The 25,781-nt window shown below is 35.3% G+C and overlaps 4 protein-coding genes across 4 annotated transcripts; 1 reads left to right on the top strand and 3 right to left on the bottom strand.

Annotated features, from left to right (window-relative positions):
- Window positions 1-2,122: 2,122 nt before the first annotated feature.
- Window positions 2,123-3,838, bottom strand: LOC133682847 (uncharacterized). The gene has a single exon (XM_062106386.1). It carries the CDS (start codon window positions 3,650-3,652, stop codon window positions 2,393-2,395), a length of 1,260 nt encoding a protein of 419 aa, XP_061962370.1. The 5' UTR covers window positions 3,653-3,838; the 3' UTR covers window positions 2,123-2,392.
- A 3,533-nt stretch (window positions 3,839-7,371) lies between these two features.
- On the top strand, window positions 7,372-9,494 carry LOC133683118 (uncharacterized). The gene is made up of 2 exons (XM_062106644.1): window positions 7,372-8,527; window positions 8,695-9,494. Exons 1-2 carry the CDS (start codon window positions 7,621-7,623, stop codon window positions 9,186-9,188), a joined length of 1,401 nt encoding a protein of 466 aa, XP_061962628.1. The 5' UTR covers window positions 7,372-7,620; the 3' UTR covers window positions 9,189-9,494.
- A 4,714-nt stretch (window positions 9,495-14,208) lies between these two features.
- Window positions 14,209-16,479, bottom strand: LOC133681689 (SUMO-conjugating enzyme SCE1-like). Its single transcript, XM_062104795.1, has 5 exons — window positions 16,305-16,479; window positions 16,122-16,205; window positions 14,950-15,102; window positions 14,763-14,876; window positions 14,209-14,671 (listed from the first exon to the last, which is right to left on the bottom strand). The coding sequence occupies exons 1-5, from the start codon at window positions 16,374-16,376 to the stop codon at window positions 14,609-14,611; spliced, it is 486 nt and encodes a 161-aa protein (XP_061960779.1). The 5' UTR covers window positions 16,377-16,479; the 3' UTR covers window positions 14,209-14,608.
- Window positions 16,480-18,976: 2,497 nt separating this feature from the next.
- LOC133681641 (SUMO-conjugating enzyme SCE1-like) lies at window positions 18,977-21,078 on the bottom strand. Its single transcript, XM_062104733.1, has 5 exons — window positions 20,762-21,078; window positions 20,580-20,663; window positions 19,730-19,882; window positions 19,544-19,657; window positions 18,977-19,452 (listed from the first exon to the last, which is right to left on the bottom strand). The coding sequence occupies exons 1-5, from the start codon at window positions 20,831-20,833 to the stop codon at window positions 19,390-19,392; spliced, it is 486 nt and encodes a 161-aa protein (XP_061960717.1). The 5' UTR covers window positions 20,834-21,078; the 3' UTR covers window positions 18,977-19,389.
- Between the last annotated feature and the right edge of the window lie 4,703 nt (window positions 21,079-25,781).

Here is a 25,781-nt window from a genome sequence, read left to right on the forward strand (position 1 = left end):
AAAGACTTTTATTTATAAAGAAACCTGTAACATCCAGGAGGCATATCTCTGGTATGATTTGCTGAGTCTTGTAAGAAAACTACTTCAATTTGATGATGGTGTTCCAATACGAGCACCCAAAATAAAATAAATCAAATCAAAGCGAAGGCACTGAATAGGGGCGGACAGATGGTTTGAGAGCAATCAAAAATAAAAAAGAAATGGAGCAAATTCTGGGATTAATTCAATGAATATAAGAGGCCAGATTGTCATGTTATTCTTTCCTTCTTTTCCTTGCCTTTTCTGGTTCTCCTTTCATTTTTCTTTTCCAACGTGCTTAATCCGGTCTGCCACAGCGTGGCAAACAAGTATGCCTTGTTGTTTACCTAACCTTGGATTTCCGAATAGAAAAATATTTATTTGCAGGACAGCAAAGTGGGGGGGAAAAAAGGCAACAATTGGCCAAACTTGGAGATTCAGTCGGCAGCAGATAGCAGTATATCTGCGGAGTTGACTCCTACGTGGAAATCCTATGATCAAAACCTACACCGTGACGGATTTTAACCTTCAATTGTAGAGGAAATGCTATAATATGAACAATACTTAATTCATGCTACTACCCCTTGCTGATGCTCAACATGAAAAACTTGGTCTTGGTCGTGGTGTAACTCCTAGAATTCTGTTCAGGATGCTTGTATATCCTGAACTGATATGGAACTCCTGGAAAGAACATCATGTTTTTTACACAAAAGGCTCGTGTTAGTTTGTCTGCTATATACAACATCAGTGTGCAGATGATTATGTTAAACCTAAAACCTTTCCGTTCAGATGTTCCTCACGACTACTCATCGATCACTACTACAGCATTTAGGCAGACACTAAAGCATTTAGAAGAGACATTCGCTATATGGTTGTTACGCATGACTAATCCAGCCAGAGCAATTCAATGAGCCACTGAACCTGATCTGCAATCAAAAGCTTGAGCTTCAAAATTCACAGGTATCATACAGGCATAAGATTGATGCTAGCATCTTCGGTAACTATATCCTATATGTAAATATTGTCACCTCCTTTTCTAATCCATTCACCAAAGGAAAGTAGTCCGAAGCTCCCTTGGATGATCGTGCCTTGCCACTCGTTGTCCATATTAAAGTGACTTGTACTGGACTATTGAATGGACAAGACAAACATCAAAAAAATATATGTTTCCATGATATGCGTGTCATGTGGCTCGATATAACAGAAGCACTGTGGCAAAATCTGTCATGCCCCATCTCCTCCATGGTTGTGTGTGGGTTTTTTTTTATCTGGCGGTGATCAATGACCTCATTCATAACATCCTAAAAGCTTTCTTCGTTTTTTTTTATCAATTTCAACCACTGCATCAAAAGTCCTGGCATAAGATCGATGGAGCTTTACTGATACTGAGCAAGAAAGGTTTCATGCTTCAGAAAATATCAGTCCTTAGTCAATTGATGATAACAGTGCTCAGATAATTGGGTTAGCACACATGCTGCAGTCCACCCAAACTTATTGGATAACCACTTTCTTTTCCAACATTTCAACTTTCAATGGACATTATTTAAATTAACGTGATAAAGGATGCAACCTAGGATTATTATGTTAAGGGACAGCATAGCCTATGACTGGAAACTGAGACTGTACTAAGCCATGTAATATAGAATGTTCAAATGATATTTTACATCTGCTAAAACATAAGCAAAATTTCAAATCTAGTATACGATACAAGACAGATTTCATTGCTACTCGCATCAAACTTTTGTGGTTGATCAGGAAGCATGTGAATTTTTATAACTAAGCTCCTACATCATCTCAATAGGTTGAGATTCACTTTTCCAAGCTCAAGTCATCATTGAAATTATGTATATAAATTCATTTTTATATAAACTTGATTGTATATAAATTCATCTGAATAGCCCAAGTCATATTAAGATCGACACCTACATACTAAAAATAGAGAAACTAAAAGACAATGCTTCATAAGCAGAATATCCTAGATGGATTTCAATGTTCTAATTAATTTCTAGTAAACTAAACATAATAATTCATGTATTAGCTACAACTCTACCCAAAAATGAGATAAACAGCAGAGAGCGAGAGAGATATTTTGGGGACAATCATGTACCCGTTTGTAAATCGAATGCAGCGGCATCAACAGTTATATTCAGATAATGAACTGAGCTCATGGAGGAAGTTAGACAAACAAGATGCAGGCAGCAAAATAACATTGTTCATATTTATTCTGCAACTTCCTTAGGCAGCCAACTACTAACACTACACAGTCCATTAAACAGCTGCTTGCATCCATACTATTAATTGAACTATACCCTTATGTTTCCATCCTACGTTTCACTAAACAATGAAATGCCCCTTAAAACACAATGTTCAACCATTACCAAAAACCCCCATCTTCAAGTTCAATTTCCTCATACTCACTATCATATAACAAATAACCCTGCTCATCTTCCTCTTCCCCTTCTGAAAAAGCTGAAATCCTCGTACCATTAAACCCAGACCTCGCCATTACAAGTCCATCAACAAATCCCTCCAAATCATTCCCCCCGTAATCACCATCCTCATCAAAATCCGTAACCGAAAACAACCCCTCATCATTTTCCAAATCCTCACTCCTCCACCTACCTTTCGGCACCAAATCCTTCTCAGTCAGCTCCCCATTCTCAACCCCAATCCATGGAACCCACAAATCAGCATGCCTTCCCAATGCTCTATCCCTATCCCCCACCACGACAGTGCCCAAATTGGCCTCCCTCGCCTTCCTTAAAATCTCCGAAAAATCCGAATCATCTGAAACCAAAACCAACCAATCCACCCCTCTACTCATTGAATGCTCAATTTGTCTCTTCAATGCCCAATCTGCAGCTTGTGGCTTATCCTCCACTGTCTTCACGTAAACCCCAGCTCTCCTCAACTCTGCGGCTAACCCATACCCAATTTTCGGAGTTAACAACCTCCTTGCTTCCTCATTGTATTTATGATTCCCAGATACAAACCTCTCCTTATATCGCTGCCGTTTTTTCCCTTTCAACGATCTCATTCTGTTCACCTTCTTCTGTCTTTCCCTCTCATGTAATTGCTTAAAATGCTTCTTCAAATCCAAATTAGTCTTACATTTGCGCCCACAAACGCCACAGACATAAGGCTGTGAAGGGCTTACAATTTCTTTTCTCTCCAAAATGTCCAAGTGTTTTCTCTCACGCCTTTCTTCAAGCACCCAGTGTGGCAAATGAATAAACGCGTGCCGGTTAGCGTATGCACACATGTCGATTACTTCGCCGAATCTTTGTGCTACTGTTTTTAATGCCACCGCCGCCGGGTACGGCGGCCCACGTGGGGGTTTGTTATCGAGGTCCCATAAAACAACAACTTTGTTCTGTTTTGACGTGTAGATTCCTTGTCTGTTTTTTACCATGTCGATTTCGGATGTCGCAGCTGGGTGGCTGGCGTTGGCTGTGGCGGTGATTGGGCGGAGGTGGTTTTGTGGCCGTTTTGAAGTGAGAGTGAGGTTGCTGCTGCTGAGATTAGGGGTGTAATTGAGAGAGTGGCAGAAGTTGAGGGGTGTTTTGTGGAGGAGAATTGAGGGTTTTAGTAGAGAAGCTGTGGTGGTGTCTATGGCTTTGCAGAAAGGAGTCATGACTCATTTGTGATTGCGAAGAGATCACTCTCACAGTCTCACCCAAAGTAGTGAGAATTTCTCTGATCTTTTTGGCTGTGGTGAGGGAGCAGCAGCAGCTAGATAAGGAGAGGGGATAGGGATGGCACTTTCAACCGTCACCAATGCATACCGGATCAAACTGGCTTGAATGATAAGAAATTTTTAGACTCAATAATGTTTCGGTAAAATTCGAATATAAAAGTTGGGTTTTACTTTAGGCTTGTATCCTAAAATCTAAAACTAACTTGAGATAAATAATATATATATATATATATATATCAAATTAATTATATATTAAAAAGTTATGAATTATAATTCGAATTATAAATATTATAGGTGCTAGAAATGATCGGATTATTCGGGTATAAAAATCCATACTTTTTCGGATTAGGTTTTAATGATTATTTTAGATTTGGAGAGTACAAAATCCGATCATGGTTATCCATTGTCAAGAGGACAGAATTAGAACTGGGCTTTGATAGATTGTATTAAGCAAATGGGCTGTAAAATGTCAAGTGGACTGTTAGTAGCCAACAATGCTAAACTGGGCTTTCAGCAAAATGTGACTCCTATTTTTTTTATGTTTTTGCTTATGAAGAAACTAATGCTATTTATCGCCCTTTCTTGCAATATATATATATATATATATATATATATATATATATATATATATATAACAGAATAGGTTTGTTTAGGGTGATAAAAATAATCAAATTAATTAAAAAAGTGACTTTAAATATCAACTAAAAAAAGAATTAAAAAAATCAGCTTAATTCAATTTCATATTTTAAAAACTAGAAAAACCAAACGGAGCATAACCAAATTAAAAGCTTGAATTCATTATAAGAAACTTCATAAAAAAAATATCTAACTAAAAAGACTCATAAACTAATTTAGTGTTTTTAAAAATTAAAAAAAATAAACCAAACCGAACCGCTAATTTTTTAAATTCAAACCCGTAGAATCAACGCATGCTCACCCCTGGGACTCTTGGTTCCCTCATTGTTGAGAGTTGAGAATGTTGGCGGGCAGTACTATGATCGAAGAATGTATTCATTGAACCTAGCATGTAGAGATCTAGATTCTCTCACCAAATATGCTGATCTTCAATCATAAATTTATGGATTTGTGTGTGTTTAGACCCTTAATTAAATTTGATGATCAAGAAGTTTCAACGTTCGATGACATATCAATTTTGTTTGTTAGTCCCAGATTAATATCCTCTCAGACAGCTCCTCAATCAACAGATGATTTGTCCTGGTAACCCTTTGTCTGCAACAAGAATGACATGATGAGATCACAGAGCTCTTACTTGGATGGTTTTGCCTGGTGAATGTTGATCATGATATATAAAAAGAAAAGATAAAAGGCTTTTATTTGCAGTTGATTATCACACCAGTCACTCTTTCCTTCAATGCTCATCTTTAACCCCCCTTTTTTTTCCTTTTCCTTTAGGAAAAGCATTTGCCATTGCCATAACTCACTTTTACCAACTCATCTTTTAATTCTAGACATGTTTCAATTTGTATAACTCTTGATTTACCAAGATTCTAACATGTTTCATGCCTTTGTCATATAATACGTATTTATTAAATTTTTAACCCGTAATCATTTGATATGATACTTGACTCGAGTCAGGTTTTAAAATAAATTAGATAGTAATTGACATGATTGATTTGATACGTTAATTTATAATTTAATAAAAAATTTATTTGAATTTTTTAAAAAAAAATTAACTTCGATTAATCCAAGTTAACTTGTAGAATTTATAACCTAGATTTTAAGTATGGTTTAATAGCTTTGGTAAAACATTCATATTAGAACTAAGTCTCAGTATTTGTTTAACCAGGCAATGTTGATTGTTCATAGTTATCCAACAACAAAGGATCCCCTCCAACTTCGGTTTCTCTGTAATCATTATCCCCTTCAATCATGGCAGTCATCTTAGGAAATATGATAATATAACTTTTCTCACAACTACCAAACAGGATAATTGTTTATTAATCAGATGGTTGCTACTATTTTTAAAATCGATGCCGGGGCTTGCATGATCACCCATTAAGAATATTTCTCCGGTGGGCTCACTGTCAATGAGTTATGGCTTTGTTGAGGCTTTAGCAGAGGCTGGTTATTTAACAAATCCCGTAAAAAATTCCTTGATATATATCTGAAAAATCCAGCAAAGAAACAAGATGAAAACTGGGATGAGTTCATGCCATCTGATTCTGACAATCAAACAAATTACCAGCGAGAGATCAAACAGTCGCCATCGGTGTTCTTGGATCGATACAGACCAGCGAAAGTCATCATCATAAAAAAAAAAAACAAGATTCATCAGCACAAGAGTTTTCTATGCTGCATCTTACTAGTCTTTCCACATGTCAACTTGGAAAGAGGCCAACCCGGCATCTTGCTTCTCGTTCCCACTAACATTGCATGAACATTAAAGATGAGAGGCTTGGACAGCTTTTCATTAGAGAATAAAACAAGATAAAGACTTGGTCTTTTAGAAATGGGGTTTGTGATCGCTTAAGTAGTTAATTAAATAGGATTAAGTCCTTAATTAAATCTTGGAGTAGTCAAAATGAAAGCTATAAAGGTCTTGACTCTCGAGGAAACAAGCATTTATACAAATCCAAGCCCCCACATTCGCTTTTCCCCACAGCCCTAGCCAGTTTGGCAAACACAATGTTTAGTGGCGTCCCCTCGTTGTATGATTCTAGCTAGAATAGGTAGCCTTTTGCAAAGCCTAGAATCCTTGCTCATTTGTAATGAGACAAATTTTCTATGTGCATGCTTTATGAACAGTGATGTCCAGTTTAAACAGAATATTATTCTGAATTATCTGCAAGTAGGAAAAGGCAAAATAAAATAAAATGACGGGGAGTAAATAGACTCATCAGCTGCATTTTTTGCAGCATCGATCATCTTCACAATACTTGTTAAACCTAGCTTGTTTGACGAATTGATATTATTTAACTAAACCTTAAATTCCATTGTATTTATATAATAAAACATTTTTATTTTAATAAAAAGAATTGAATCGAATTCATTCCGTTGCCAAAATCTTTTTCGAATAAATCTTTTGAGTAAGATTTGACAAGATGAAGCCAATACTATGAACTGCTAGGTTAACAAACAAGGGGAATTGGAAATAACTGTCAGTCGACAAATAACTACCAACCAAATCCTACAATAAAATCCTTGTTCCTGCGTTTAATGTTTTGCTCTACTTTTGTAACTTTCTCAACAGTCTCCATCTTGATGGTATGGCAAAAGCCCCAGATGTTCCCTCCCAAAAGTCCACATACCAGACAAGAAAATAGAATTGGTATTTGGACTTGGACATTCGGCTTTCTAGAAGTGCTTAATTACAAGCATCCCTCTCTTTCTTTTCTCTTGTTCAAAACTCAAATGAAACAACATACGCGTTTTTTTAATGAAGAAAGACCGTCTGTTTATATTAATCAATTCTGGATTTAGATTATTTAAGTTAACTCAGATTAATTTATTTATTTTTAAATTAATATTTTTTTATTAGAATTAATTTATTTGATTCGATAAAGTAGATGATGAATCAAATTTTTTTTATTATTATAAAACTTGGCATGACTTGAATCATGGATTAAACTGTCGAGTCAGCTGTATTTAATAACTAGGAATTGGACTACGAAGAAAAACGTTTATGACAACTTCTCTCTTGAAAAGTTGAAATAGCCAACCTCTTTAGTTCTTTGATTCACATTTGTGGCACTGTTCATTGCTTACACCACCCTCTTGCCTTTCTTGAACCAGTCACGGTCCACGCCTCTAAAACCCTCTTTCTTTGCAACCCTCTTCTTCTTCTTTCTTCATTTGTTTTTTCTCTGCAAAAGAAATCTTCAAGAAAACCCGCAATAAATCTTAAAGAGGAAGGAAAAAAAAAACTCCTGAAGGAGAAGGACGAAATGCTCGTGTTGATACATTTTTGGTGGGCAGGGGGTGCGGTTGTAGTTGGTTCAATGATTTTTGCCTTGGCAGTCTGGCGATGTTTTTGTTTCAAAGACCGTAGAGGTACTGTTGATCCGTTAAGAACCAATGGAACTTCAAGCTTGCAGGATGGGATTGCAAAGCTTCACCAAGGGAGTATACATCATCAACCTGGTCAATATGAAACCAAAAGAAGAGGAAATTATTATGTTTTTCGTCGTGGGGTTTCTACAAGACCTTTGTTCAATTGGGCTGATCACCCGGCGCTTATTACTGACGCGGTCGAAAATGGATGGTCTAGATTTTGTTTTACAAGTTACATGCCATCTCCTTCCACGCGATCATCCATGTTAGGTTTATGTGCCGCTGGTGATCCTGGAAGAGAAACAGATACAGAGATAAGCTGGGAAGTTTGTCAAGGATCAGCTGATTTTATGCAAAAGATAAGGCTGAATTCAGGGTTAAAGAAGGTTAATGTAAGCAGTCCTTCTCTGTCTGCTGCTTCTGTAATTAGAACTGCTTTGCCTTTACCAGGGCCTCCACTGGGGAACTCTTCTTTTCCCCAAGAAGCCTATTTTGAGATCACAGTTTTGTATTCCCATGGCGACGATCAAGAATCAGCTGGCAAGGCTAAGGAAGGTGAGAGGGCTAAACTCATCCAAGAAAAACCTAACGCAAAAGCGAATTCAGAATCTTTAGTGCATGTAAGCAGCAGCAGAATAAGCAAAATTGAAGAATTAAAGCTCGCCGGCAAAGATGATTGTCAAGGTTCAGCAGTTATGCTATCTGTTGGACTCACTATTGGAGGCTCTCTTCCCTTGAAACTTCCTGGAAGCTATCCAGGATCAATTGGATTCAACTCCAACGGTTCTCTCTATCTTGATGGTAAATTAATTCTCCTTTTATTCTTCTAATCACCCTTTTGGAAAAGGTCTTCCATTTTTAAGTTATGAATCAACTTTCGCAGTTAATTTACAGGTTTATTAAACTCAAAAGCTTGAGCATTTGCTAAGAGTAATATTAATCAATTCGCATGGCTTCCTCTCTTTAAGGTATGGAGCTTGTGTTTGAATCCGAGAAAGCAGAATGGGCAAGAGCAGATAAAGTAATTGGCTGTGGATTTGATCCTAGGAATAAACAAGTGTTTTTCACAGTAGATGGAGAGCTGCTACATGTTGTTCATTGCAAGACAGAGGAATTCGGGACACCCCTCTACCCAACAATTGCAGCAAACAATGACATATTGGTTCTTGTCAATTTCGGACAAAGTGCCTTCAGTTATGCACGTGCAAATGCTCAAAGAACACCAAATCCTTGCTTCATTGGCCCTCTCGTAAAGTCCCCTACATTGGGCTATGATGATAGCATGGAGCTCTTCTCAATGGGAAGAATCGACTCTCAGTGGCTCAATAGAAGTACCACCAAGGACAGCCACATCAATGGAGCTAATAATCAAGGGCTTGACTTCGATGACGAGTCTGAGGCTGATTTATTTGAAATTGTCTTGGATAATGGCACTGGAAGATCTCCAAACACCAGGCCTTAGCAGCCAGAGACATGAGCATCACTAACCACTTTTACCATTGGTTTCCTCTGTTCCGTGTGAGAGTGGCATGGATTTGCTGTATATGGATGGATTTCGCAATAGTTTCAGCCAATACTCTTCGAAATGCTTAGATAGGAACAGGTTTTGCGAGGAGTACTGATACTTCTCTTTTTCGGTATATTATCAAAAATACATTTATGAATTTGTACAGCCAACACCATATTCTTTGAAGCTGTCTCTCTGTCAATCATTTTCTTTTTGTCAATAAAAGAAAAACCCAAATTCTGTGCTATACCTTTCCTGCCATTTAATGCCAGGAGACTAGCATTCATGGTCAGGCGTGGCCTGGGTTCTGACCCGTCCAAGGTTTTTGTCAGGTTAGTTGATTCAATCTAAATTTATTTTAAAATAATATTATTTTGAAGATTTTTTATAAATAAAATGATGTTTTAAATATTTTGCCGTGCTCAATAAATAATAGGACCATCATTCTAAAAATATAAATAAAAACACTCCAAATAAATCCACAAAATTATGCAAATATAATTGGAGGATGAGAAACGTTGATTATGAATTATAAGCTTCGGAGAACAAAGCTAGTACTCGTTGATACTTGAAAAAGTGATGAATGAAAGGGATAAAGGCCACAAAGATGATGCGCTTTTGTCCTTTCTTCTTTTCTTTTCTTTTCTTTTCATCGCCTTCGTTCTTTTCTGGGTTGCTTCAAAATTTCAAATAGAAGATGCCCAGCTCTCCATGAAACGATAATTACTTGCAACTTTGAAATTGCATTTGGCAAGCATCTTCGTTTGTCCATCCATTTTTATCTTTTCATTTAGTAAAGAAAACTACCGTAGACAAGAGCAGAAAATAATGAAGTTTTGTTATAAATCGAAAGCTTTGAAAACCAAGAACACATGCTCGGCTAATTGAACCAAAATCAAGTTTCGGATCGATGGAGCGTTTAGCTTGGATTGAAGACGCGAGAGTGAGGCTGCGGATGAAAGAGCTGCTCCTAGTCCGACAACTAGAGCCAGAACCAAGGATGGCACGAATCGCTCGACTGCAGAGATTGGCCCAGACAACGAGACTAAGATCAGGAAGAAAATGGGTAGGTAGAGTAAACACCATACTTATAGAAAGATATTTAAAATATTTAATTTTTATTTTGTCTTACTTATCAAAAGTTTATTTCAAATCTTTATTTAAAAACTAAAAACTAAAAAATTCTCATCATACTAAATATGAAAAATAAAATAAGAAAACTATTCTTTCAAATAAGAAAAAAAAACAAAAAGCTATAATAATAAACAACAACAATATAAAAATTAAAAATTAATTAAAAAAATTTGTGTTAAAAAAAACATTTACATCATTCTTATCGAGTTGAAAGAAATTTATTATCAAGTTAGACCTCAATCACAAATTGTCCTCTATTATGTATATATTTTTGTGTGTGGTGACACTTTAGAATGAGTTTCTAATATCTTTATGTAGATCTTTCTATCATGAATTTCTAACACAATATTTTTTTATGAATTGTCCCATCATAGATCTCATCATCAGAATTTTGAATATCTATCATGAATTTCTAACACAATATTTTTTTATGAATTGTCCCATCATAGATCTCATCATCAGAATTTTGAATACCAACAACTGGCACATACAAAAACGACACATTAGTTCTTGAACATCTTTGTTTTCAATGAGAAACTTTATCATCTCCTACTATATAAGTACATCGTGTTTTGCGACCGTTTCTAATCATGATTATTCAACAATACACAACAATTAACCACAAAGATTATTAAACTTTGATATCAACTTATATAAATGGGAACAAAGAATAATAAGGTTTGTTATAAGTCAAAACTCTCAAAAATCAAGAATATTATAATTATAAGAAAACAACTAAAATATTTAATTTTTATCTATCATAGCCTCACTTGCCAAAAAGTCTGTTACAAACTTTATATAAAAAAAAAACTAAAAAACCCTCGTAATATTAAATAGAAAAAATAAAATAAAATAAAATTTTTAATACTAAATTAATTAAAATATATATATTTTCAAAAAACTCTTACATCAAGAGTTTTGTACAATCTTTTTTTACGTAAATTTTCTAATGATAACAATTTTTCTTTTGTTTCAGGCAGCTTTTATATAATTTTTTTTTATCAAAATTTAGGTTGATTATATAAAGAGAAACCTATCAACATGTATTTATATATTATTTTATTTTTCAATCGTATATTTCTATAAAAAACAATCAATTATAAATTTTAGTTTGTTTATATTTTATAATATACATCTCCTTGTCAATAGTTTTTTTTTTAAATTAAGATCATGAACTCGGACCATTTCATTCATCAATCTATAATAATATTCTTTCATTCCAACCCAAAATGAAAATGTGAGAAACAAAACTATATATTATTTTACCATCTAAGCTATTTTCTAAAAGATTTTTGTGTGTATTTGATATTGTGTTGTAAAGTGTTTTTCAAAAATATTTTTAATTGAAAATTTATTAAAATAATATTTTTAATTTTAATTTTAATTTTAACTGTATATGAAAAACACTGAAAAACACTTTAAAAAACATTAATTTTTACCTCTATAAATAAATAAGAAAAATCCTAGAATCACTTTGAAAATAGAAACAAACGAATGCTAATAATGCAAGCATGATATTATCACCAGAAAGAAGACTTCTAACACAGGAAAGCACAAAGCAAAATCAGAGCAAACAGTCTGATATTCATTTCTGAGTGGGACACTTCAAAGGTCAAGATAGGATGCAGCAATCAAACAGATATTTTTTTTCGACAATTTCTTCTTAATCCAAGAACAAGTCAAGATTGTAGTTGGTGGGTTTGAAGATTAAATTAATATTCGAAACTAAGAAAGGTGGAAAACAAGCCAGGTCATTGTTGCCGATGGACTCCGGCATTAAAATGGCGTCGAGTCACTTGCTTACCACCTCCAAATCAAGGCAGCTAAATTATTGAAGTCTTAGACATGTGCGAAAGGGAGAGGAAAAAACCCTCTGGGGGGGGGGGGGGGTCTGAAAACTCTTCCAGTGAAGTTTTTTTCTTCTTTTTATTATCATGTTTATTTAAAAAACTAAAATAAAAATAATATAGAAGTTTTGCTTTATGAATAAAATAATTATCATGGCTTGAAAACGAGACTAGAAAGAGCCTGATTCGGGTCGGGTTTCATTTGTCAATCAATCTGGTTGAATTGACAAATGTTGACGAGGGCAGGAGTAGATTGAAAAGATTTATTTTAATAGAAGCCCACTTGGTGAATTAACACAACACGTGGGCTGAAATGAGGATTTTTCAAAAGGGAGAAAACAAAGAGTTAATTCCTTTGACCAGATTGCTTATCTATCTGAACGAGATACTATTTTGTACAAAACTAGCCTTAAATCTTCTACAGAAAATTCAAAATCGGTGCCCATAAACGTCTGACTAAAATATTGTTCGAATGCACTTGTGGGTCTAGTTATTGTGGTCAATCGTGTGACTTGTTCCGCCCCCGTCCCGAGTTCGACCCTCTATGTGCACGCCTGTCACCCCCGCGGTGCCTTACCTGCTCCTGGGCTTGCAGGATGTCCAGTGAGCCGTGGGGAATAGTCGTGGTGCGCGCAAGCTGACCCGGACACATCACGCAAATCAAAAAAAAAAAATATTGTTCGAATAACATGTCACACATTTGACATTAATATGCCCTGTCTGCTATAATTATGAGACCTCGTCTACTGGCTCACCTAGAAAGAGATTTAGTGCGTTAAATCATCTAGTTAAGTTGTGAATCACTGTATCGTTTTGAGTAAATTATTTTTAAGACATTATTTATTCTTTAAAAAATAATTTCTTGGAATTGGCCTGAGGCTATTAAAAATTAAAATAAGTTCCATCGACTTAATATTTTTTTTAATTAAACTTAAAACTCAATCGTAGCTCACGAGGTTTTTAGATTAATTTTTTAAGATGGTAGAGTTTAATAAATATGAGATATGATACCTTGTATCGGAAGATATATATCACGTTTCATTTCTAGTTGTATTTTCTACGGAACCAAGAGGTCTAAAAAATTGAGAAAAAATCGCTCATAACCACCGTCGAAGGATTTCTGAGAAGTTAAGGATCAGCAACACATTGTTTTCTTGTCTAAAGCTTGTGAAAGTAACCTAAATCCTATTTGACAATACATAACATGACAATCTCAGATCAATATATCTGAGGTATTGTCAATTTTGATCACAAATGACAATTGAATCCATCCTTTCAGTGAATACATCCAATTATCTAAATAAAAACAAACGTGAGGGGGCTTTCACCTCAAGACGCAAAGATAAGACTTCAATTTATCAATAAAGGGTTATGCTTCATTTTCAAAATCTCTCTTCTTTTTTGTACAATTGAAGAGATTCATGCGACGGGGAAGTCTTTGAGTGCATGGTTGAGCACCAGAATGCCTGAATTATATATAAAAAGTTGACCCGGATTGATCCATAAAACTCGAGACCCAACCTCTTAACCGAATACCTAAACCGGGTTTAATAACTATAATTTAAAGTTGAAAATTATTACAAAAATATAAAGTCCGTATTGACGACTTAAATGAAACATCTGTAAGTTGAAGGGACGTAAATATAGCTTACACCGTGATCAGCCCTGCAGATCATAAAGAATGCGGGAAGATTTTCCTTCCTGGCCTAGCATTCCAACCAATTATTTTTAAAAATATTTTTTATTTAAAAATCTATTAAAATAATAATTTTTTATTTTTTAAAAAATTATTTTTAACATCAATATATTAAAATAATTTAAAAACACAAAAAAAAAACTTAATTTAAAGCAAAAAAAACAAATAAAAAAATTAATTTTTTTTAAATGCTTTTAAAATATAAAAACAAACATACCATAAAATCCAACCCAAATAACAGTACCCTGTTATTTAGAGTTATAGCATGCTTGCGCCTTGAAGCACATAAAAAAACAGGTTAAAAACAAGGAGTACGTAGATTAGATCGTACACACTCTCATATATAACATAATATCTGATAAAGCTGTTCAAAAGCTTACACTTGCTTTAACCAATTTCAGCAGTATCAGTCAAGGTTTGCCAGAGCTTCGCAGAGGTATAAATAACAATCTTAATGGGCAATCAAGATAGGTTTTATATCCAAAAGTTGTCATGTTGCTAACTTGCAATGCAGGAACATGTGGCAAAGCATGACTAAAAAAGCACCCTCCGGTACAGAAATGGGAAGCATAGCTGGAATTGACAATTAACTAGCAGTCAAGTAGCAACACTAAATCACTCTGTTACTTAAACGAGGTTCGGACATATATGACGGAATCTAACTAATATGTTGCAGACATGGTGAAGCAATCATTGCATCAGAGCGCAGGTGGATATTGCTTGGCTTGTTGGCGCACCCTTCTCCTGTACTCAGTCGGGTCCTGCAAAGTCACAGCCATGTTGCTTAAGATAGAAATTCAATACGAAACCAATCAAATCAAAGCTGATGATTGAGATGTTGAGATAAAAAACCTGGACAAAAAGCTGATAGCCATCAGTTTGCGCAGGATCAGAAGGATTTGGCTGATCAAGCAAATCCTGAATGCCAACTAAAATTTGCTTCACAGTAATGGCTGGTCTCCAGCCCTAGAAAAAAACAGTTTTAGAAACCAGGCGTTTTGCATTATGTGAAATATGAAAGAGTGAGCCACCTACTTACATAGTCCTCATTGAGAATAGATAAGCACACAGTTCCAGAAGGGTAGACATTGGGGTGGAAGAAACCTTGGGGGAACTTGCACTTTGGAGGTTTGCTTGGGTAGTCCTCGCTAAAATGAAGCGTGAGGGGGAAGAAGCCACCCTCCCAATCTGTCTGTGCATATTAAGGACATGAACATTCAGATGAGATCATTGAGCAAACAGCATGTAATGCTGACTCTTATGAATGTGCATTTCCTGATAACCTAGAAGCTAGAAACGGCTCTTTCTTTCTTTGTAGGAGGGGGTGGAAAGATAATGTAAAGAGGTCAACAATGATACATATCAAACTGCAGATAAATCAAATGAGCACCAAATGCAACTTAAAAGGGTTAAAATAGAAAAATCGACTCAGGTCATCTCGTAAAGAATAACAATGCCAATTGATCTACACAATAAAAGAGCTATCACATCAAAACATCTCCCACTTATTAGGTCCTTACATATTTTCCAATCCTATACAACATCTCAATCTCTGAGGATCTCGAAAATATTTTAAAAGGATCAACTTCTAATGTGGCACATTAAGATTCATTTTTCAAACTTGTAGTAAATGCTAAAAAGTACAGTGGCCTTATGCTGCATAGAACTGTCCATTACCAAAAGGGACGCTGGCATGAATGGCATTTCTAAGCTCTAGGTTTGGCGGCTTGGGGCCTTGAAAGGAATGAGAAGGAATACAAAAAGGACCATCAAGGCATTGCCACTTCCATCCCATATGAAGAAACCCCTTCCCGTAAACCAAAAACAAAACAAAAATCGAGTAAGAGATACTCCTATAGAACCAGAGCAAGAAAACACTTCTTTCAAACCCAAAGACATCCTAGAGAGATTATTTATTCGGGCAGCAACAAAAACAAATGTTCACAAAATTTCACACTATGAAACCAATTTCCTAACACATAAGCCTTCCACCTACCAAATAATACGTTGACTTCAACTTTTTTTATTATCCACGGTCATTAATCCTATATTATCCAACCAATCTCAACTACCCTTTCGCTAATCAAGACTAATTACAGTAAAAAATAAAATAAATCATATCAGTTGATGAAAATCAGAAATAAAACCGTGTAAATCTATAATAATAATTAAAAAAAAAGGCCAGAGAGAGAGATAGAGAAAATTACAAACCCCGGGTTTGCCAGGTATGATGCACTTCCACACCATCAAATCAAGAGAACCATCTTGTGCATTATCAGGCTTAGCCACAAAACCCTAAACCGAAAATTCACAAAAAAAAGACCCAATTGAAGACAAGATAGATGGATAGATAGATGTTAAAGAGGGGCAAAAATGGAAGAAAAGAGAACATACGTGGGGATGATTCTTACGCCATGACTTTCTCTCTTCAGCAAGACGACCACGAGCTATGCCTCCTCCTGACATGATCTCTCACGCTCTATCTCTCTGCAGAGACTACCTTGTTTTCTGGATGATGGATGATTTGGAGTGTTTTTTACTCAGACTTGGAAGAGACCAAATGACCGACTCTTCATTCATAATGAAATTGGTTTTGACTTTTGGGACGATTGATCAGCAGTGGGCCTCCCTACCAAATTTAGAAAAGCCCACAATTTGTCAGGCGAGTTTTGGACATTAATTATTATTAAGAATAATTACAAAAACTTTTGATTTAAATTTCACTTGTTTTTTATATTCTTATAAATTACACTGAATCAAATAAAAAATTTAAAACAAATCCATTGTTAAAGATGTAAATTTTTACTAAACATATAAACTATAGGATAAAAAATATAATTTATGAAAATATAGAGAAAAGGTAAAATTCAGATAAAATTATAAGAGAATTTTATAATTATCCCTTATTATTATTATTTTTTAAAACAGAGATTCTTCCGATGAAGAATCTTCATGGCAACATTCATTACTTTCTCCGGAGACTGTTCAATTGCTAAAAATGATAGAAAATATGAAAATAATTGAGATAGATTAGACATTTTTTTTTGTATTTTTTATTTTAAAAGTACATAAATCCCTTCTAAAACTGTCCTAAAGATTTATTTCATATTTCTATCTAAGTTTATTCAACCAAATATATTTTTTTCTCATTATCTTATTGTCTCTATTTCTTTTATTTTAAGATAATAAACTGTGGTGCACCAAAATACCTTATTTGCATAAAATAGCCTCAGGTATCTAGAATTGGGATTAAAAGTTGGAATTTTTTGCAAAATTAAAAGGTAGATATTTAGAAATTTTAAATTTTATTATGAAACATTTGGAAGTTAAAGGAGCGAAAATATGGTTTATACTGTGAACATCCCTGTTGATCATACAGATTGCCGTGCTACTCAATCTGTTCAAAAAGCTGGTTTGCCTGAAGGCTGCGAAAATTTATCCTCCACAGGGGCCCTGAAAATGGCTTTAAAATTATTTCATGGAATAGAGCTGCTGCAACCACAGGTTAAAATGATCTTGCATTGCCTCTGATTGTCACTTTCCATGGACTGTTGATGTTGCCATTGAGCTTGGCATACCATGGCTTGCCTTTAGTGGCAGTGGATTCTTCAATCTTGGTGTTGCAAGCAGCATTGATTATTGTCAACCTCACGGCAATGTTGCATCTGAGACAGAATCATTTGTCCCTGACAACGAAGTTTTCTCTTCTTTGTTTGATGAACTGAAGAAGGCTGAAAGAAAGAGCTTTGGAGTGTATATGAACAGCTTTTATGAGTTTTTTTATTATTATTATTACAGAGAGACTCGAACACGAGACTTCTTGAGAGGAGGCGGACCCTACTGCTAGTTGAGCTACATGCTCATTAGCAACAGCTTTTATGAGTTAGAGCTAGCCTGTGCTGATCATTTCAGAAAAGTCACTGGAATAAAAGCATGGCTCGGGTCCCGTATCTCTGTTCAATAGAAATGCAGATGATAGGCTACAAAGAGGTGACAAGGCTTCAAAGTGTAAACACAGTTGCCTGCATTGGCTGGATTCTAACCAAAGTCCGTTCTCTGCATTTGTTTTGGAAGCCTCATCAGATTCAGCAAGAGTCAAATATCAGAAATTGCTGGTGAACTTGAAGATTCAAGGCAGTCTTTCAATTGGGCTGTAGGAAAAATCCTGAAATCTGACAGAAGATAACAACAACCTGTATCAGCAGGAAGACTGGTGGCTGCCAGAAGAATACGAGGATGAATTGAAGAAAAGTGGCAAAAGGATTCATTATAAAGGTATTGTCCCCGCAGGTGCAAATAATGGACAATCCAGCAGTTGGAGAGTTTTTTACTCCCTGCGGCTGGAACTCTGCATATGTGTTGTGTACACATTGTCAAATGGCCAATTTTTGCAGAGCAATTTCACAATGAGAAGCTGATAACTCAGGTGCTTAAATTTGGAATGCCGGTTGACAACTAGACTCGGAAAGTGTGGGCAAATGAAGAATCACCATTGATAGGTAGATACGAATGGGGACATTAGAGCGGACAAAAACACAACACAACACAACAGGGGGGATCAAGGTGAATCACTCTTCGGCGCAATGGCAGTCACTGGAGAAAAGAAAGTAAGGTCCTCTGCATACCTTTTTAACAAATATCAATGACCCAGTTATGCTTCACACACACTTGCAGTCACTACAAAACAAAATGTATTCCAGGCCATCTTATCTTAATCTTGTATGAATATTGGACAACACGTTTGTGTCAAAATGAGATCAGAAGAATTAAAAAGTCATGCAGTACAGTTCAATAAATACAGCGTGATAGCTTTAAACAATTGTGAATCTATGTCATGAAATGCATAAAAGAACAGAAGCCGTCTTACACCAAACAACGCTTCAGCAGCGGCTGCAGCATTCTTCATCTATGGCCATCCTAAGGACAAAAACCATCTCCCAAAACCACTTTATTCGGTCAATTTACTTCCCTAGATTCGCATGAACCTACACTGACGTCTAACTCAAATAGGTGTTATTCAGTGTTATTGCATGCTTGAAACACATAAAAAGGTGAAAAAACGAGTATGTAATACAGATCGTACACGCTCTCATATATATCATAGCATCCGATAAAGTTGTTCAAAAGCTTACACTTGCTTTAACCAAATTCAGAAGTATCAGTCATGGTTTCCCATACAGCCAATTTCCAGCATATCATGCTGCTTCACCATGGGTGTAAATAACAATCTTAATGGGCAATCGATATAGGTTTTATATCCAAAAGTTGTCATGTTGCTAATTTGCAATGCAGGAACATTGTGGCAAAGCGTGAAAAAAAAAAGAAGCATCCTCTGGTGCAGAAATGGGAAGCGTAGCTACTTGACAATTAACTTGTAGTCTAGTACCAACACTAAATCACTCTATTACTTAAAGGAGGTTTGGACATATATGATGGAATCTAGCTAATAAGTTGCAGACATGGTGAAGCAACCATTGCATCAGAGCGCAGGTGGATATTGCTTGGCTTGTTGGCGCACCTTTCTCCTGTACTCCGTCGGGTCCTGCAAAGTCACGGCCATGTTGCATAAGATAGAAATTCAATACAAAACCAATCAAATCAAAGCTGATGATTGAGATATAGAGATCAAAAACCTGGACAAAAAGCTGGTAGCCATCAGTTTGCGCAGGATCAGCAGGATTTGGTTGATCAAGCAAATCCTGAATGCCAACTAAAATTTGCTTCACAGTAATGGCTGGTCTCCAGCCCTAGAAAAAAGAGTTTTAGAAACTGGGCGTTTTGCAATATGTGACATATCAAAGAGTGAGCCAACTACTTACATAGTCCTCATTGAGGATAGATAAGCACACAGTTCCAGAAGGGTAGACATTAGGATGGAAGAAACCTGGGGGGAACTTGCACTTTGGAGGTTTGCTTGGGTAGTCCTCGCTAAAATGAAGCGTGAGGGGGAAGAAGCCACCCTCCCAATCTGTCTACGCATATTAAGGACATGAACATTCAGATGAGATCGTTGAGTAAAACACATGCAATGCTGACTTTTATGAACATGCATTTCCTGACCACCTGGAAGCTAGAAACAGCGCTTACTTTCTATGTAAGAGGGAAAGATGATGTAAAGAGCTCAACAATGATGCATATCAATCTCTAGATAAATCAAATCAACACCAAATGCAACTTAAAAAGGTTAAAATAGAAATCATGACTCAGGTCCTCCCGTAAAGAATAAAAATGCCAATTGATCTGCACAATACAAGAGCTATCACATCAAAACATCTCCCACTTTTTAGGTCCTTCATATTTTCCAATCTCTTACACAATACTTCTATCGAACCAGAACAAGAAAATACTTCTTTCAAACCCAAAGATATCCTACAGAATTTATTTATTTGCGCAGCAACAAAAACAATGGTTTGCAAAATCTCAAACTAAGGCACCGATTTACTAATAGCACGTTGACTTAAACTTTTTTACAATTCATGTGTTCCCACTCATGCAATCATTAATCCTATATTATCCCCATAATCTCAACTACCCTTTCGCTAATCGAGATTAATTACAGTAAAAAATAAAATAAATCATATCAGTTGATGAAAATCAGAAATAAAACCGTGTAAATCTATAATAATAATTAGAAAAAAGCCAGAGATAGAGATAGAGAAAATTACAAACCCCGGGTTTGCCAGGTATGATGCACTTCCACACCATCAAATCAAGAGAACCATCTTGTGCATTATCAGGCTTAGCCACAAAACCCTAACCCGAAAATTCACAAAAATAAGACTCAATTGAAGACAAGATAGATGGATAGATAGATGTTAAAGAGGGGGAAAATGGAAGAAAAGAGAACATACGTGGGGATGATTCTTACGCCATGACTTTCTCTCTTCAGCAAGACGACCACGAGCTATGCCTCCTCCTGACATGATCTCCCTCTCTCAATCTTTCTGCAGAGACTATTTTGTTTGCTGGATGACCTGGAATGTTTTTTACGCTACCTGGAAAGACTTGGTCTTTAAATGACAGACTTCTTCATTCATAGTTTTCAAAGAAAATGAAAGGAAATTTCCCGTTGGTTGACTTTTGATCCTGGTTATTAATTCCGACAGTCCAACCGGTTAGTCATCGGATCAAAACTTGTTCCGAGCTGAGTTACATTCATCACGTAGTTTGAAAAACAACATAATTATACTTGATTTGGAGTACGTTTGGTACGTGATAGTAGTGATTTTTAAAATTGAAAATACCAAAAAATAACAATTTAAAGTAAAAAAAAAATTAAAGTAAAAAAAAAACATTTTTAAAACTCTAAAACAAACCAACTGTTGATTGACCAGATGATTTGACTGAGTTTTATTTAAAATAATATTATTTTAATTTGTTTTTTAAATATCCCCGTAACATTATCATTTGACCTGGAAAAAAAAATTAGAGTTGGGTCACACCCAGCAGTATCTGATAACTATTACTAATTAGTAGTGGGCCTCTATAAATACATCGATCCAAACTGAGCCCGCATACCTCTCAAATTTAACGTGTGTAACTGGGCCTCACTATTACCGATTTTCGAAAAGCTTACAATCTGTGCTGATGATCCATTCCTGGGGAGTTTGGGCTTCAGTTCAGACCCAAAAATGTCCCTCTCCTTGAATAAAGTTCTTCAAACTATTTTTCTTCTCTTTCCATTGAAGAAAAGAAAACTATAATGTTAATAAACTATGTAATAACCGGAATATAATGTTGGTAGTCAATCAAAATCCTAAAATCAGTTGAAAAGAGAAACCCACCAAACTTTAATCACTGTGCCAACCTACGAGATTGGATGAATTAATAAACTATATATTAAGGAAACAACTTGACATTAAAATTTGTTAAACATAAACTAGTGATTGCCCTTGAAAACCCAGTAAAGAAAGAAAAAAAGGGACCGTGGTCCTCTACCCATTTGTTTTTTGTGGTTGGGATTGTGTTTTGTTCTAATTATAAATTTAATTATATTTAGCTAATAAAATAACAGTATAGTTTTGTATGAACCGTGCTAAAATTCTGTTTTCAAATACTAGTTAACAAAAAACTATATAATTTATAGTTTTTTTAATCCATAAGTGAAACACACATTTATTTAGGAAGCTTTCCAAGCTGTGGGGCATTAACATTACAGCCATGAGCACATACAGATTTGACTGGTGTCTGGAAATTGAGCAATGACCCATGCGCATGATGAACAATAGCAATCTTGCACATGTTGTGTCTCTCTACAATTCTAAGCTTTTAAACTTTGGAGCCCGTGGATAAAGACGATCAAGATAGCTTTATGGGCATATAGCAGTCTTTACCAAGACAATACATGATGGAAGACAAAACTGAAAGAAGCACACAACTCTTGCAGATTTGATAATTGGATTGCATAATCCTTTTAGAGCTCACAGGAAGAGGGCCACGGTGATGATTATAACATTGGAATCTAAATCTATTCTATGCATGAAACCTTACACAGAATATTTAATGAGTGCTTGAAAAAGAGGAGTGCACTGATTAGCAGAACTGCGTGATTGGATAGTAAGATAGTCCAAATTAGTCTTAATAATGGGGTTAATAATTCTAGTTAATAAAGGAGAGTTGTCACCGAGTCTGACAGAATGAGAGGGGGCAGAAAGATGGTGGAGCTTGGATAAAAAGAAAGGATTAGGAATAAATGTTGTGATGTAAAGGAACTGCAACCATGTGATGCAAAAGCTCACATGCTGCTGTGGGGGGAAAGGGCGGGGGGTGAAGAGGATGGAGATGTGGGAATAAAGAAATCACAGCCTGGTGCACAAGGAGCTATTCCTCTGTGAGATTTAAGAGGAAAAGCAGCTGCTGCAAAATGCGTTACAGCACGAACCTAATCCATCCAATCATTTGGCTTTCCCTGTGGACCTGTGGTCCAGTGACAATCATGTGTTGGGTTAACACAGTTTGCTGGGTTTCTAACCGTGTTTTTTTACTTGAAACATAGTTTTCACCGCGCAGATTAATTATGTATGCATGTTGATTGACAAATGGAAAGAAGGGAATTTGCGTTATCGAAGCATATTGGCTTCCATGATATGCCATGTTAAGAAATTGTCGATATCTACAGGTAGGTATAGGAGGGAGGGACCTTGCCATAATTTAATTTATCAGGACATTCTTCTACTTATATCATGGCATGTGTAGGCAAGGAAAAGAACAAGGGTAAGATTTTTGTCCTTGGCTATACATGTGAGACGGGCTTCCATTTCCTCCCTCCAAGTTGGGGAACAAAGAACTGGTGCGTGTGTATATATATATAATGAGATGATTGAAGATTTCCATTGCGATAAAATTGGTGGACTGAATAATTTGCAAGACCGTACCACGCCTCAGGTCAGACGCTTGCCTCGGTACTCTCTCGACACGGGCCATGCACCACAGTCCTTGTTATTGTACTCGGGACTTGGCCTGGTTGTGGTTGGATTTTATGTTAAGTTAAATTTGAAGTAAATCTGGTTAAAATTTTTTTACCCGGTAAATCAATCATTGACACATTTGACTTGGTTTGATGTTTTGAAAAAATAAAAATCTTTCCTGGAGCAACATTGTTCCTGCTTTTTATTTTTTAAAAAAATTATCTTCAAAATAATATTATTTTTATTGACTCATCTTACTTGTTTTTATTATGATATTATGATTTTTACATCAAAATTATCAAAAATCTTTTAAAAACATCAGATTAATATTTTTAAAATAAAAAATATTTTTAAAAGAATAGATTTAACTGCATTAACAAAAACTAAGAACTAAACAACTAGCAAAACAAGCGTAACAAAACCCCAAAACAAATGATGCACAAAACAACAAAACGAGGAGCCAGTTCCATCTACATAGTCAAAAAGTAAATTATTCATTGCAATAGGACATTAAAGTGATTAACTTTAGGGTTCAAACTCTTTTCAGGTCGGTAAGATTGGTTCAATTGTGGGAGATTAAAAGTAACTCAGTATCTCTAAACACAAACTAAATTGCCACGACAAACTTAATCCAATCAAGTGGGTCCTTCTACAATATAGTTGTTGTTTGGTCTGCATCTGAGCCAACGGTCAGATAGGGAAAATCCAGTGAATGGAGGAGAGTTAGGTTAGGAAAAGGAAACTTAGGGTTCGGATCTTTGCATCAGCCTTTTTCCCTCTCAATTTCACCCTGTTTCTTCCTTGTTAATAAAGGAATAAAGCAGCCAAGACAAGTGCAGAAAGAAATTGATGTCTACGCACCAGTTTGCTTAACTTGCAGTCTACCCACACATGGATAGAAATGCATCAAAGCACAAAAAATGGTCTCATTTAATTGTTTTTACTTACCTTTTAGATGAACAATGTATTTCTAGATTTTGATGTTTCGGGATTTTTTCTAGAATCGGTATGTTAGTTTTTGCTAGTTATTGCCAAGAGAGAGGGGAAAATAAAAATGTGAAATGATGCTTCCGCTGTGACCCACTTGAAAAGGTGAGGCACGCTCCATGATATGGTAAGAAGAGCCTTTCAATCTCCTATATATGCATTATTTTATGAATATGTATGGATCTCGAGTAGAGATCACCATGATTATAATCGGTATGCTCCAGTGATTTAGATCTTAAACCCCAGATGCAATACTCTAGCTATGGTTCTTTTTTTTTAAAAAAAAAAAGTAATATGAAGTCAAGATGAAAATTAATGCTCATTGGACCCGGTTATACGTGAGAGAAATCTTATGATACAAAGATTCTGTTTAATGAATGTATGTTTCGTATTATTGTGGTTGTAGTTGTTTTTTAAAGTGTTTTTTATATTGAAATGTATCAAAATTATATATTTTTATTTTTAAAAAATTATTTTTAAAATTAGCGTATCAAAACGATCTAAAATATAAAAAATTAGTTTTTAACAAAATAAAATAAAATAAAATAACGGTGTCTAAATATTTAGAAAGTAAAAACAATATATAAGAAAGATAGACACCAGGAGGATGGGAGAGAAACATGGCAAGGAATTAAAAGAGTAATTTTTTAATAAAAACATCTTATCACTTTGAGGCTAGATATAAAAATCATGTTTTTTAATAAAAGAGATAATTATGATCACTTTTTGATGAGATAATATGTAATGTTCCCTATTTTTTCATGCTCATCTCTCTTTTATAATACGGTAAATATCTATTATTTATAGTTTAAATATCATAAAATTTCTTGATAGATGGTCACTTAATGCAGAGATCCTCCATGTAAACTATGGAAAGTACTTACATCCCTTAGAATTTCTTTTTTTCAATGGTTGAATTATAGGGTATTTGGATTTATATTTTATTTTTACATTTTGTTAGTATTTTTTGTTAAATATCTCATGTCCTCTATGTGTTTTTACAGCTAAAATGTATAAAGAATTGCTAAAATATCAATCATTTTGATTCACATCCCTTGCAGGTAAATCAAAATTAGAAATAGTTCAAGAAATCTTTATAAAAACACATGATCTTCATGCTACATTTGATAAAACGAGTGTAAATTCAAACACCATATAGTTCAATTATTGAAAAAGGTAAGGGTATGTAATTCAAAATGTTACATAGTATGGAAGGTCTCTGTACATACTAGTCACTGTAGATACATGAAAAATGCATAGTCGTCCTCGTCTCCGAGCTTCAACGCCATTGATTGAACTTGTTCATCTAATTTGAATCTTTATTTTTTCCTGCTACCTTTTAACAATTCAACCACCGAACAACCACAATTTCTTGTTCGGCCAGTAACTTGTATCATCATATAATAAGAGTTAGCTGGGCTGCTCAATTAAAACCCGTCCCAGAAATAGACTGCACTGGCTACACGATTGGCTGGTC

This window comes from Populus nigra, chromosome 2 (assembly GCF_951802175.1).
Source record: "Populus nigra chromosome 2, ddPopNigr1.1, whole genome shotgun sequence".
NCBI lineage: Eukaryota > Viridiplantae > Streptophyta > Magnoliopsida > Malpighiales > Salicaceae > Populus > Populus nigra.

Coding starts and splice junctions, on each gene's coding strand:
- LOC133682847 (XM_062106386.1), bottom strand. CDS start 3,652: ATGACTCCTTTCTGCAAAGCCATAGACACCACCACAGCTTCTCTACTA.
- LOC133683118 (XM_062106644.1), top strand. CDS start 7,621: ATGCTCGTGTTGATACATTTTTGGTGGGCAGGGGGTGCGGTTGTAGTT. Junction 8,528..8,694: donor CGGTTCTCTCTATCTTGATG/GTAAATTAATTC, acceptor CCTCTCTTTAAG/GTATGGAGCTTGTGTTTGAA.
- LOC133681689 (XM_062104795.1), bottom strand. CDS start 16,376: ATGTCAGGAGGAGGCATAGCTCGTGGTCGTCTTGCTGAAGAGAGAAAG. Junction 16,206..16,304: donor GGCGTAAGAATCATCCCCAC/GTATGTTCTCTT, acceptor TTTTCGGTTTAG/GGTTTTGTGGCTAAGCCTGA. Junction 14,877..14,949: donor CTATTCTCAATGAGGACTAT/GTAAGTAGGTGG, acceptor GTTTTTTTCTAG/GGCTGGAGACCAGCCATTAC.
- LOC133681641 (XM_062104733.1), bottom strand. CDS start 20,833: ATGTCAGGAGGAGGCATAGCTCGTGGTCGTCTTGCTGAAGAGAGAAAG. Junction 20,664..20,761: donor GGCGTAAGAATCATCCCCAC/GTATGTTCTCTT, acceptor TTTTCGGGTTAG/GGTTTTGTGGCTAAGCCTGA. Junction 19,658..19,729: donor CTATCCTCAATGAGGACTAT/GTAAGTAGTTGG, acceptor TCTTTTTTCTAG/GGCTGGAGACCAGCCATTAC.